The following is a 14701-nucleotide window of genomic DNA, read 5'->3' as shown; positions in this document are numbered from 1 at the left end:
ACGGGCGACAGGGGGCGTCGCACCGGACCCGGAGCTGTCGCCCGTATTGACCCTCGAGCGCCATATGGAGCGCCAACTCCTCCTCGTCTCCGGAGCTGCCGTCGGAGTGGTTGCCGGTGCTGGACATGCTCGCCGGCGCTAGGCATTTGGCAGATTGAGAAAATGGGAGCGTCGGGGAGGGGAGGGGAGCGGAGTGAGATAGAGTTTCTGCCGGACGGGGTTTTTTGTGGGGTCGGGGTGGACCAGTGGTGGTTGGGCGGACCTGGCGGACGCGCCCGGGCGTGCCCGGACCGCCTCATATCCGCCCTACATTTGAGACAGATATGAGGGGTGCCGGTTAGCCTGAGCGTTTAAGGCACATTTGAGAGCTCTGATTGGGTCGGTATTTTGTGACCGATCAGTGACCGAACAGCCTGCCCGGACGTATGAGATGATATAGGGCGCCCGGCCTTAATACTCTTAGGGCATCTCCAATGGTTGTAAGATAGTTGTTGGTAAACTTTGCCACATAGGATTTTTGATGATGTGTCATAAAATAAATGAGGGAAGAGAGAAAGGTTTTTGCACAAGCTCCAATGTAAAATGAGAGAGCATCTTATTTATTATTTCACATCCTATTGGACAAACTAGATACAACTCATTGAAGTTGTTGTATATTAAGGTGTTAGTTGATGACATGGCATATTTTACCAACAAACTAACATACGAACGGTTGAAGATGCCCTTAAAGCACAAGCACCGCCATTGAAACCGCGGAGCAGCCACCTAGGCATCCCCGGCCGTCCACCAGCCAGCAGCCACCAACCCAACGCCTCGAGGCGCGAGCGGCGCCGCAGAGCCTTCCGACCGCTGCCGCGCGATCTCGTGTCCGCCAGCGGCCACCTAAACCGAGGTGAAAGCAGAAGCAGGCCCGCTGCCGCCGGCCGGCTCAGAGGATCACATCACATCACGTCATGCATGACGACGTACCATAAATGGCAAAAAAACAAAGTTAAAATGGATGCACGACGGTGCGTGAAAGCGGCCGTCAATACGTACTGTGCACTCGCCTGCATGCATATGCATGATCCTGTCAGTGCACTGGTAGCAGCCATGCTTGATTAAGAGGGTCAACCGCGTGCAGACAGATCGACCGACAGTCCTCGTGAACACGTACGTATCACCTCCTGATGCTCGCATTATTTTTAAATTTATTTCAGAATTTCCGGCGATGCGCTTTCATTTAGGAGAAAATGTTTCCATCGACAACGGGGCACCTACAGTGACTTCGTAAATCTGAAGATGATATGCCGGCCCAGTCTCTCGGAGGTGCTCATATGAATAGGGTGCGCGTGTGTGCATTTATAAGGATGACTGTATGCGTGTATGTATGAGCGTTTGCGTCTGTACTATGTTCAAAGAAAATAACAAGATAATTTCCTTGTTGAGATAGATGATATTACATGTGGGCGACTGAAATAACAAAAAAGAACATCTCTTCCTAGGTTCTCTCGTCCGCCTCATCCTCGTCCTCGTCCTTCCTACTTTTAGGATTTCATTTCTTTCTCTCTTTATTTTTTTACCTCGCCTTTTATTAACTTATCATGTAAAATTAAGTTTTTTGGTAAGCCAACATTATTTTACAAAATATAAGTATTTATCAAATGAAATCCTAAAACGTATTTACACAGTTAAATCATGGATAGGTCATCGCAAAGACTTTATTTATTTATAGAATCTGTAAATTACAGACGAACATACTACAATATTTATACCGGTTGCACACAGGCAATTACCTAGTCGAAAACATATTTTTCTAAGGAATATTTTTAAGTTAGAAAAATGTATTAAAGGCACTAGTATTCTATATAGTAAACTAAGTAGATGACCTTCATTGGACGTGGTGTTTTGGCTCCCGAGTGAACAATAAATTCGCAAAACTTTTAAAAATCCCAAATTTTTTGTGGTGAAAGATGTGTGTGTTCGTGATGTCCATGCGAAAATTCAGCGCATTTGAACATCTGACGAGCTCTCAGCAAAACAGACAAATTTGAGGTATGTGAAAAGGTTTACTCTTTTGGACTGTTTGGAGCTGATTTTTTTGTTGATAGCTACTTAGATGTCCCAATTAGCTGAAACTTGGCACGGACATCACACATTCAAGCATGTTTCGCCATAAATATTCTTAGTTTTTTTTTTGAATTTTTCTAGTATTTTATTTGAATTTACTTTTCACAGGGTGTAGATAAGCTCGGGAGCCGAATATTCGACCATCACTTCTCTACTACAAAAAGCAGACGATCCTCATTGACCTATTTCTTTCAACATGCACGCGTGTCATCTCAATCCTCGTAATTTATTTCTCTCAATAAGCACACATGCCACATCGACGTGCAAAATGAACGGAAAATACCCGTATCGAAATGCAAATATGCATTGTAAAAAAAAAAATACAAACATGCATGTGTAAAGGACCATTTTCAACAATTAAAACAAATTACATACATTTTTTGTTCCAACTCTCATATTATTCATTCATATATTGATGTTTCAAACCATAAAGTCTCATAAAAAATAATATTGCAACCAATCTCCGCAACTGCACGTGAAGTATCTTCTGGTTACTCTACAATAAGAAAGAACAATAAAGACTCAAACAAATTATGACGAAAACCACATAAATTGCACATTTTCACAATATGCAACGACAAGCATTTAACAATGCAATTTCCAGACAATAGTACGATTTGCACATATATTTGTTGTACTTGCACGTATATATGTTAAAGATTAATCGTCTTATCTCATGTTGACGCGATACGTCGCACACACGACACGAGCACGTCGAAGCTGAATTGCATCAATCGTTGGTATAGTGAGGAACACAAACACTGGTAATCGCACACAAGCATGACCACATACATACATCATACATACCACACGCCGCACACCCAGCATGCACGCACGCGGGAGCGCGCGCGCACACACACACTAACATACACATGCACACACAAAGCAAAAAAAAAACAAAAAAACGAAGGCACACACGCACGTACAACACACACATAGACTCACGAGAGAATATAAGGTGATACGGGAGTTTAGGTGTTCTTCGAATTCTTATTCACTATGCCAGATCAAGATTTACCTAGTTTGGCTCTCAAAAAGAAAAAAGATTTACCTAGTATGGGTATGCAGAATGTTCATGAATTGATTGCCATAACCACCTGATAGTGGGATAGACGTAAGCTGGTTCATAAAACAATGTCTCAATCTACAATCCAGACGTCTATGGGGTTCGTGCTATAACGGCAAATTTTGTCAATGCTTAGTCCCCTAATGCTATAAGTAAAAAAGGGGGTGGAGCAGACCTTTTAGGCCTTGTACAATGGGAGGTGCTTAGGAGAGGTGCTTAGAGAAATAAATCAGGATTTCCTTAAGCACCGGTGCTTATTTGTAAAGGGTAGACGCTTAATTAAGCGTCTCTCCTATAGAAATAGGCACCGGTGCTTCAGAAAAATCCGGTTTATTTTTCTAAGCACCTGCCTAAGCATCTCCCATTGTACAAGGCCTTATGGGTTTTGTCAAGTTAAATGTAGACGCTTCTTTCGTTCATGATTTGCTGAGGGAAAGGGCGCTTTACTCAGAGATGACAAAGGAAAACTCATTGTTGCCGGAAATTGGAAGATTGATTGGTGTGCTGACGTTCTGACACCTAAAGTGTTGGCTCTAAAATTTGGCATTTCTCTTGCACAAAAAGCGGGTTGCAATCATCTTGTTATTAATTCGGATAATATGAAAGTCATTGATACCATGAAGAATGGAGGGCAGTCTGCGGGAGGGACGTCAATTTTCAATGACTGCTATTTTTTGGCTTGTGATTTTCTATTACAGTTTTGTAAATTGTAATAGGGAAGCGAATAAGATTGTCCATGAACTTGCTAGGTTAGCGAAATTTTCAGCAACAAGGGATTGGTTTGAGGAGCCCTTGGATGAGATCATATCTTTCCTTAAAGCATCTACAGCCGGACTTGGCAAATCCGACCCCTCAAACGCCCGTGGACGCGCCCGGGCGTGTCCGCGGACAGTGACCGGTCACCCCCTCAAAAACCGCATTCCACATCCGGATACCTCAAATTAGAAACCTCAAATCCATATTATTACATGCAATGTGAAACCTAATCTACGCGGAGCTCGTCCAGTTCCGCTCCCCGCTCGCCCGGCTCATCCCTGGCCATGTCCGGCGGCCGACTGCACTCTTCAAAGTGTTTGTCTAGTCGCCGACAAGGTAGGATAGGGCATGGGACACGAGCTGGCTCACGGGACTCTAGGCCCCGCCGTCTCCCATGCCCTACTCCTCCTCGTCGGAGACCGGAACCCGAACGGTGCCGGTGGATGTCAGATCGATGATGGATCCGTCCGGGGACGAGCCGCCGACGTCAACCACGACGCGGTTGCGGCGCCCGGACTGATGGGCCATATGGGTCGCCGGAGAATGTGACTCCGCCTCGCTGACGTCCGCCGCCGCCTCCCGCGCCCCTGCCTCGTACGTCGACGTCCGTCGCCGCCTCCCGCGTCCATGGCCTCGTGGGACGATGGTGCGGCCCCAATATCGGCGCGCCACCGGAGGGGTTGCGCATCCGCCAGCGCGTTCGGACGCCAGACGGACCGCACGGCCTCCGGCGAGGCAGCTACGGCCAGCCTAGCGTCGGATCCATGGCCCATTTGGGCGAACGCAATTCCCGACGGATGGAGTCCGAGCGCAGCCGTCCACAGGCCTCCTCCCGGGCAAGGTGTAGCGCAAGCCGGACCGCCATCTCCTCCTCGGGGCCACGCGGGATGAGCTCGGGATCGACGGATCTGGAGGTGAAGGACTCGTCCGCTGCCCGCCATGCTGGAGACGGCCGGAAGGAGCCGGAGACGAGGTTGGGTGGCGGAGGGGAGTGAAGTGGCTAGCGTTTGGTCCGGCGAGCGGATGTGGAGGATTTTATTTGGGGTCGGGTGGGCCAGCGTGGGCCGGGTCCGACGTGGCGGGTGTGCCCGGGCGCCGGCGCCTCTATATCCGCCCCATATTTGGGCTGGATATGGGGGGTGCCGGTCAGTCCGGACGTTTGAGGCCCGTTTGAGGCGTCCGTCCGGGTCGAAAAAACGTGACTGGTCAGTGACCGGGCGGCCCGCCCGGGCGTAGGAGGCGAGTTTGAAAGGTCCGGCTGTAGATGCTCTTAGATGATGTAACCGTTATTTGAAATTAATAAAATTTTGTTATTGTTTAAGAAAAAAGACGAGCTCCTGGACTTGCGCGTAAATGCCTGATATTCTCTCACAGAGACGCACGCAAGAGAAATGAAGGCGCATACACACGCACGGCACAACGCACATATGCACACTGAAACAAAAACGGGCTAAACGAAAACGCATAAAAAGGGAAAACAATGACTGAACTAAAAAAAAAAACATTCTCCCGCCTGAAGAATGAATAGCCAAAGGGCCATTATATAAGTTGTGACGCACACTCCAACTTAGATAGAACAGGGGGAGGGCGAGAGAGAACAAAACAGAGAGCAAGATGAGAGTGGCGGTGGTCGGCGGCGGGGTGAGTGGGCTGGCGGCGGCGCACGAGCTGCTCGTCACGAGCGGAGGCGACGTGCGTGTGACCCTGTACGAGCAGGAGGAGAGCCTGGGAGGGCATGCCAGGATGGTGGCCGTCGACGACGGCGCCGGCGGGTGCGTCAAGCTCGACCTCGGCTTCATGAGCTTCAACCAGGTCGGTGGTGCATCAGTCATGCTTGCTTCATGCATGGTTGCATCTACTACTAGCTCGCCGTTCAGAGTTATATGCGTGCATGCTCTAGAAATGATTCCGTTACGTACTAGCTCGAGAAAAATATGTGTCGTCGGCCCTGATCTAGGTTCTAAATGAGCAATGCTACACGCACGGATACATTTTTACAGGATTTACGGTGTGGTTTAGCTGGCAGGTTTTAATTGGATAGAAATAAGATGAGGGGCCCGCCCCCACTGAAAATCAGTGAGGAAAGAGAAGATTAGTTGGGAAAGGCCTCATAAGATCCCTGTAAAAGCACGTGAGTTTAGAATTTTTGGGTTCTAAATATGTGTGACAGTGTTTTTTTAGGCAATGTGTGACAGTGTAAGTGAGTGTGTGAGTCCACGTGTTTTACATGGAGGTTGGATTTCTTTTTTCTCTATATCACTAATAAATACTACTCTCTCCGTTTCTCTTATATTATGGGACGGAAAGAGCATTATCGATCATCAAAAATAATAATATTAATATCATGTTTTCACCATCTTCAATAAAATGATACACAATCTTGTATTACATGGTAAAAAATCCCCACCATTTTGGTCTCTTTGACTCCGAGCAGCGGGAAGCTCCCTCTTTGCAGGAAGCCCCTTCAAACAGAATGGTGCCGAACCTTTTGATACTGATTCTGTATTTTGACATCGGCCAGAAGTTTTTTTTATGAAGAAATGACCGCGGCGGAGGAGCGAAATAAACTAGTCCCTCTAATCCGAATTAATTGACGCAATATCTATACTATATGGAGGGAGTAGTAGGAATTTTAGTAGGAATAGCATTGTCGATTGATAAAAACTTTATTTTACGTCTGTGGTGATGTGTTTTGTCCTCTGACCTCCCACCTTTCCACTCGCTCACTCACTACGCCCTCTGACCTCTGTTGCGTCCTCCGCCGCGGCAGCCCACTTCGACGTCGTCGCTGCCGCGCCTCCGGACAACGATTTCGACCACACCGACGAGGCGCCCCATGTCACCGTCGGCTTCCTCCGAGGCGGCTTCGGCGCCGCCGCCGAGGCTCCCCCCTTGCAGCCCTTTGCCTTCGCCCACCGCAGCGCCCTGCCGCCGTCGTTTCAAGCAGGCCCCCCGACAGGAGCGAACCTCGGCCGTGAGCTCGCCGTCATTATCGGGTAGGCACCCAAGGGCAGGCGATACAGGCTTGATCTGAACCCATAGCTGCCCCCCACCCCCACGCTTTCTTCTGGTGCCGTTCGTGCCCACCTGCTCTGCTCATCGCACGGAAGGCGCTCGGCAGAGTGCTTCTACGCGCAAAGCTCATCCACTGTTTCTACTTTCTACTACTACAAATACCATCACATTTCCACGGCCATTCTGGAAACCTTTGCATTCCTATCGGCAGTGTATTCCCCTTAGAAAACAAAAAACACCGGATCTAGATATATGGAAGTAGCTTGAAAAGATTAGAGTTAATATTTTTTAGGACAAGACGCAAGGAGTAGATTAGAGTTATTAGATTGTCAATTTGTGTTTGTGTTTTGTGGTGGTTGATTGCTTGTGCAGCGTTCGTAGCAAATTGATACAACACCAACTTAGGTATCAGGGTGCCATGAAATTTTGTTTGGAAAGGCAAGTTGTGTTCAAACAATTAGCCAAAAATAGATTACCATTCAACTTGAACTAGTCGATCATTTTTAAGGTTTATGTCAGTTTGGAGACTGCTGTATCCTTTGAAACAAGCCTCACTAACTGCCCGAGTCATGTATTCTGTTTTGACGGAACAAGTCATGTATTGTTATGCTTCTGAAATTGTACTATAATGCTTATGGTTGGAAATGCAGTGGTAGCTTTACGTGTTGGTTTATATCTGATTAATGTGCATGGTTGCAATATATTTTGGTACTTATCTTTACTCTGATTAAATTGATATAGGCCTTCGTAACCACTGGGCTGAACATGGAAGATCTTTGTAAACCTATATTATAAGATTTTTTTTGGTGTCGCACTAACATTTTTGTTGTGCCATATATGCATCAATGTAGGTAACATATTCCCACATGATGGAATGGTTAGTAGGGCTCGGGGTGGAGATGGAGAGATCGGACATGTCTTTATCAGTGAGTACACAATCAGACGGTGGTGGAGCAGGGTGTGAGTGGGGCAATGGCAACGGTATCTCGAGCCTCTTGGCACAAAAAGCCAACATACTGAAAATCAGTTTTTGGCGCATGGTCCGTGACATATTCAAGTTCAAGAACGATGCTTTGACGTAAGCAGTCCAGTCCCTCAGTTCTTGTGTGCATTTTTACTACTTCCATTCATGGCTGGACATTTAGATATTCCTTGTGTTTATAACTTTATATATGATAACAATGTACTCGTTGGTACGATCTTTGGAATGAAGGTACCTGGAGCACCAAGAACATAACCCTGATCTGGATCGTACCGAGACATTGGGGCAATTCATTCAGTCGCAAGGATATTCCCTACTATTCCAAGAGGCTTATCTTGTACTGCTTCTAATCTACTTTCTTACACCCTTTTTAGTGTGTCAATCAACCCTTCATTTTGGAAAAATATCAGATTAGGATTTCTGTATTCAATTTTTGATTTTCATGTTCTTTGAACAGTCTAAAACTATGAAAGAGAAACTACAATTTTCAATTAATTATTGATGAAAGTCCAGATGAAATATTCTAGTTCTAACTAAAATCTGGGTTGACTACTTAATGGCTAGTACGTTTTCCCACCAACATTGGTGCTGTGCAGGGGGCGGTAATTAAGGCTGGTTATTTGCAGTTTGAGTTGGTGACACAAAAAATATATTTGGTGCAGATTCCAGTCTGTGCAGGCCTGTGGTCATCCTCATCAGAAGGTGTCTTGAGCTTGTCTGCTTTCTTCGTGCTATCATTTTTCCGCAACCATGACCTTCTTCAGGTGCCCAACTACTTTGTATACATGTTCCATTCCCATTGCATTTGCATGCTTAATTCTCTTTGTGCATTTGAAAGCTGATTAAGTCGCTGCTCTCTCAGCTGTTTCGTTACCCTCAGTTGCCCACTGTCAAGGCTCGTTCGCACTCCTTTGTAGACAAGGTACTTATTGCAACCCATATAGGCGACAACAGGGTCGCACATGATCTCTGTTTATTACATTCTCTAGGCTTTAGCTGCAGCCAAATGTTGGGAATTAACAGTGCAACTATTGCACACACGCAGGTAAAAGGAGCTTTGGAAAGCATGGGATGTCGAATTAAAACCAGCTGTCGGGTCAAATCAGTTTCAAGTTTTGGTGGAGGTACATACAGGCGCTATTGCTAATGCCGAACTATAAGTTGATTGTGTGGGAGTACAAACAATGTGTCTGTCATCCTATTATCTTGGCATTAACTGAAACAATATCTTGGCGCCGGCAGCTGGCTACAGAGTCTTGAAGAATGATGGTTCAGAGGAAACATACGACAGTGTCATCCTTGGGATCCATGCACCTAATGCTCTCAAAGTACTAGGAGCTGAAGCTACACATGACGAATTGAAAATTCTAGGTGCTTGTCAGTATGTCCAAAGGTAAAGCCTACCTACAATTGCTCAATGAACGCATAAATAAAGTTTGAGCTGATGTACTAATTGTCTGACACATTTATGCTGCAGGGATATATACCTCCACCGGGATCAAAATTTGATGCCCCGGAATTCGTCGGCATGGAGCGCCTGGAATTTCCTGGGGACAACTAGCAGGGTTTTTTCTGTTACATACTGGCTAAACCATATTCAGGTAAATTCTGTGGTTTCATATACAGGGTTTGTTATAATGAATTAACTGTATTGATTTTATATTTCTTGACGAAAGGGCCATGCCCTGGCTTTATTACGATGCTGAAACCATTTTCTACATCAGCGTTACATGTCCTGAGGACTAGGCATCCCCAGCAAAAAGAAAGAACCAAAGGATAATGTCATTTCTGCATAGCAATACAGCCATATTTTAATTACGTTAGAACACACTGTAGAGCTGGCTCACATAATAACAGCAAAATGGAAGCTTCAGCCTAACCCCTCCAGCAGAATGAATGGATTGCTTAATTATTAATTGTGGTATCTTTTTCTTTTTTGTTGTACTTGTAGAAAATTGAATCTGTCAGGCCTTTCCTAGTGACACTCAATCCCCCTTGTGTTCCGGATCATGTACTGCGTAAATGGTCTACAAGCCTTCCTGTTCTGTCTGTGGCTGCGGCAAAGGCTTATCTTCAGCTTGATCAGATCCAGGGAAAGAGAGGAATATGGTTCTGCGGGGCATACCAAAGTAACCTGTTTAATTTCCGTTTGTAGATAATTTGTTCGATAGACATTTACTACCTTAAAGTTAGCTGTGAAATGATCTAAAGAACACTAGGTCTCAAATGTCTCTTCTGCCTTGGATAACAGGTCACGGCTTCCATGAAGACGGATTGAAGGTATTTGCATGCACAACCTCTCCGTTCTCTTTTCGACCTGTCCAGCATAGTGAACCATACTGTTATGTGCTAAATTAGCAACGTCTAACAAAGCTAAACATAAATAAGTTGCAATCACATAATTCAGAATGACCATTTCATGAAATAGACATGTGAGGTCTATTTGTATTGGACATATTGAATCGATGCAGGCTGGGAAAGCAGCAGCTCAAGGTTTGCTTGGAAACAAGTGTGAGCTTCTGCTAAACCCAAAGCAGATGATTCCATCATGGACCGAGGCTGGGGCGCGCCTTCTAGTTGCAAGATTTTTCAACCAATATATATCCATCGGCAACTTGATGTGAGTCCTTGTATGAGTCGACATACTATGCGACGTTTAATTACGACTGTTTTTCACCTTAATAGTTTTCATGCAGATTTGTCGAAGAGGGAGGAAGTGTGTTCAGCTTCGGTAAAGCTTGTGACAAATGCAGTGTAAAATCTGTCATGCGAGTTCATGACCCCTTGTTCTATTGGAAGGTTATCTTATATTCTCTTTTTCTGCCTACACATGCATTTATTTGTCTTTCTGATTGGTGATGTGTCCATACGCGATTCTTAATTTCTTACATACTCCACTGAATTTCTGTATCTAACTCTCTCATTTGAACCACATGTGTTTGTCCTGTCTCTCTCATGGCTGTCAGGTTGCAACAGAAGGAGACCTTGGCTTGGCAGAAGCCTATATTAACGGTTGTTTCTCTTTTCTTGACAAGAGAGAAGGCCTTCTGAATCTTCTCCTGGTAAAACTATATCATAGTCCATGAGCCTATTGGTAGCCATTTCTTCTTCATTACAGATCAAATCAATGATCTATTTCTTTGCAGATACTCATTGCTAACAGAGATGAGCGTAGGAACCGCCGTACTACTGGAAAAAGGTTCTGAAACATTTAATTGACCACTAAATTCATATGAATTGACCACTAGTATCTTTGAATCTACGTGTTTGGGACTAATCATGTATATAAGATTGTTTGGTTTGCAGGGGTCGGTGGACACCCTTGCATGTAATAGCTCGGTTGGCACATACTAAATACTTTTTCGGCCAAGCCTCAAGGAAGAACACTATGACACAAAGTCGTCGAAACATCTCTCAGCACTATGATCTTGTCAGTACTCATGTCTCTTCTTTTGTGTTCCAAACCTTATAAAAAGATTTTTCATCATTCATTACTTGCCATGCCTCTATGCATACCAAATATACTAATAATTCTGTCTTTCTTCTCATGTATGTGTGCAGAGTAACGAGTTTTTCTCACTTTTTATGGATAGATCGATGACTTACTCTTGTGCAATTTTCAAGGTTTGTAAATCTTTTGCTTTTGTTGTGCAGCTTGTAAATTGTGTAGAGTAGTTTTATTAATTCATGGATTAAATTAAATTGGTAGATGGAGAATGAAAGCTTAGAAGCAGCCCAGGAACGTAAACTTAGCCTACTAATCAAAAAGGTAATACTACCATATCTCCAGAGGTTGTATCATTTGATTGATTACTAGTTAGACAACGTTGTAAACAACTGAACATGATCTGATGGTACTTCAACTTTGCAAAATGCACATTTAACCAAAGGCTAAAGTCGAGAGGGGACATCATGTTCTTGATATCGGTTTCGGCTGGGGAAGTTTAGCAATACAAGTGGTTAAGCAAACTGGCTGCAAATACACCGGAGTCACTTTGTCGGAGGAGCAGCTTAAATATGCCGAGGGAAAAGCAAGAGAAGCTGGCTTAGAGGTTAGTTCTATGTTACTCCCTCCTTTACACAATACCTGTCCAGTTTAATAGTTTATCAGTAGTAACTACCATTTCACCAATATGTGTTCATTGAGAAAGTGTAGTGCGAGTACTTTAGCCTTTTTATCTTCTACCCCTCCAGCCTTTCTTGTAATTGATGATATGAAGATGTGAGAATGAATATGTCATTTGATAGCATGGCCTGATTTTGCTAATAACTACATTTAGTTTTTGTTGCTGCTTGTGTTTTTTGTTTTGAAAGAACGAGCCCCCTCATCAATTTCCATTAGAGAAACCACCCAAACCACATGTTGAAGTGTATATGTGGATTGCCTAGCCCTTTCCATCAATTGCAAAACTACCTACTTATTAGAGAGCCAGCAACAGCCCAAAACAATTCTCAGGATCAAAAGGCATGCCATAGTAAGGATCCAAACACTACCATTTCGGAAGTTTTTTCATCACTACAGGACACACTTTATCATGGGCTTCCTAGGCGGAGCATCATGTTGGGCCTTAAACAGCTTTCACTGCAGGCGATTGATCTAGTAACTTTACTTCTAAGCCGTTAAAACTTGTGTAATTATGCTGGTCTACGTAATCAATGGTCATATGTTTTGATTTTCTAGCACAACTAATATATTTTTTCTGCCTAGCCCGTTATGTACTTTAAATATATACAGCACATATAATATAGACATGCACCAAGAATTGTCCCCAGCTTACTTCCTCAGCGTGAAATCCTAGCTAACAATTCTACTGTCTGTCGTTATTAATTTTTAGGACCACATAACTTTTCTGTTGTGCGACTACCGTAAAATACCACCGTGCAAGTATGACGCAATCATAAGCATGTAAGTGTTGCTATATTACAGCTGGGCGCTGTGCGTTCGACAATACCCCTGTGCATTGTTATACTTATGTATTCCTCTTCTGTGAATCAGCTGTATGATTGAACATGTTGGCCATGAATACTTGGGCGAATTTTTTGCCTGCTGCGAGTCTTACTTGGCTGAAGATGGCATAATGGCCCTGCAGGTTAGTGATGACAAATATCACTGTTAACAACTAAGTGTATTTCCAAACAACCTTACGGCGATTCAACTATCATTACGAACAACAACCAATTAGTATATGCCTTATTTTGGTGCACAAGAATGAGGTTTAAGCCTTATTCTTTTGGATTGTTAGAAAACACCAATGAAACTTACTCCTTCCTATCCAAGCAAGACCTTAGGCGTACATGATCATGAACTAATCATTATCTGCAATATATACATGTGTGTTTAGTTCATCTCAGTTCCAGACGAACGGTATGAGCAATACAGAAGAAAGCCAGACTTCATAAAAGAGTACATATTCCCTGGTGGTTGCCTTCCTTCTTTGTCCCGTGTAATGTCTGCCATGACCACATCTTCGAGGTTCAGGTACGTTTTACATCAATTGATTGATGCTTGATTGGTCACTTCATGGTCATGGATGGATCTCCATTGATTAAACCCTCCCTAATCTTGTTGCACACTGGGTGTAGCATAGAGCATGTCGAGAATATTGGGCCCCATTACTACACAACTCTGATGTGCTGGATGGACAACTTCACTGCCAACAGAGAGTAAGTACCACTTGTCATTCACTATAGAAGAATGGTGGTGTCCAGTTAATTAGGAAAAACTTGACGACAACAAGAGTAGCTCATACATCATAGGTTCATTGAGCAAGTAAATTTGCTGTGACGATTATATAGTATTAATTCCCTATTGCTTTCTTTTTCTTGCAGTAAAATTTTGGCCCTGGGTTTTGATGAGAAGTTCATGCGTATATGGGAGTACTACCTCATATTCTCTGCGGCTTGTATGAAGGCACGGGCACTTGGAGATTACCAGGTACGTACGTATGTATGCTCTAATGTATATAGTATTATAGTATGTATGCGTTTTTCTTGAGAAAGGCCTTCACATGTGATTTTCACACTTCAAAATGTAGCGACCATTAGTTTGAAACTTTGACCAAAATTATGTCTGAACCTGCACCTTTTTGTGGAATGGAGCTACTATGTGTACTGATTGTGATGATGCCTGGTTGGCTGACATATGTATATGCTATATGCAGGTTGTTTTCTCTCGCCCAGGCAACCGTCGGCTAGACCAGCCTTTGGCTAAAGCCTAAAGGCAACTTATCGTTCTCCGTTCAGCTGTCGAACTATTACTTTCCAATAGCCTACGAACTTTGAATAAGTCAGCCCTGGAATGATTCGTTCATACAGGCAGCCTAGCAAATAAACCAGGTGGTGTGGTTATCTACCTTTTTGTTTTAATCATCCAATCTTTAGTTTTTCATGGTAGTGTATTGTTATGTCTACCAATATACTTGTATGTGCGTCTGTGCTCTGCAAGTGGTACCTTAGTCCTGTTCCTAGAATTTGAGAATTGTATGGAATACTAAGTGGTTTGTTGCTCTAATATCTACCAGAAAGAGTTGATTTCCTTGTTTGCAACTTTTCAATCTGTTCCTGTTTGATATTAAGGAAAACATGGACGAGGTTACTCTCTTGCCCCCGAGTTGAAGAAGTGAAGCCTAAGTGCATCTCTAGTCAAACCCCGAAACCTAAACCTCCCAAAACCAGCCCCAGTAATTAAATCCCAAAGAAGACCCCCCAAACACAATATGAACTGCAATTCTGCCGCGTTGTGCATCCATATGAACATTCCACTTGATCATTAA

At 44.0% G+C, this 14701-nt stretch overlaps 1 protein-coding gene across 2 annotated transcripts; it reads left to right on the top strand.

Annotated features, from left to right (window-relative positions):
• Nucleotides 1-5515: 5515 nt before the first annotated feature.
• LOC123055107 (uncharacterized) lies at nt 5516-14463 on the top strand. Of its 2 annotated transcripts, none has more exons than XM_044479038.1 (24): nt 5516-5743; nt 7798-8024; nt 8160-8265; nt 8591-8692; nt 8791-8850; nt 8974-9052; nt 9171-9321; nt 9406-9529; nt 9880-10057; nt 10180-10208; nt 10400-10548; nt 10625-10727; nt 10895-10990; nt 11075-11127; nt 11235-11358; nt 11490-11552; nt 11638-11697; nt 11819-11980; nt 12764-12834; nt 12925-13018; nt 13271-13407; nt 13512-13592; nt 13758-13863; nt 14090-14463. In XM_044479038.1, exons 1-24 carry the CDS (start codon nt 5546-5548, stop codon nt 14144-14146), a joined length of 2610 nt encoding a protein of 869 aa, XP_044334973.1. In that variant the 5' UTR covers nt 5516-5545; the 3' UTR covers nt 14147-14463. The 2 variants fall into 2 exon arrangements, with proteins under 2 accessions (XP_044334973.1, XP_044334974.1); XM_044479039.1 differs by lacking the exon at nt 5516-5743 and adding an exon at nt 6645-6927.
• The last annotated feature ends 238 nt before the right edge of the window (nt 14464-14701 follow it).

The sequence above is a fragment of the Triticum aestivum genome, chromosome 2D, assembly GCF_018294505.1.
Source record: "Triticum aestivum cultivar Chinese Spring chromosome 2D, IWGSC CS RefSeq v2.1, whole genome shotgun sequence".
Lineage (NCBI taxonomy): Eukaryota > Viridiplantae > Streptophyta > Magnoliopsida > Poales > Poaceae > Triticum > Triticum aestivum.
The sequence above is the reverse complement of the archived record's forward strand: the minus strand, read 5'-3'. Positions and strand labels throughout refer to the sequence as shown.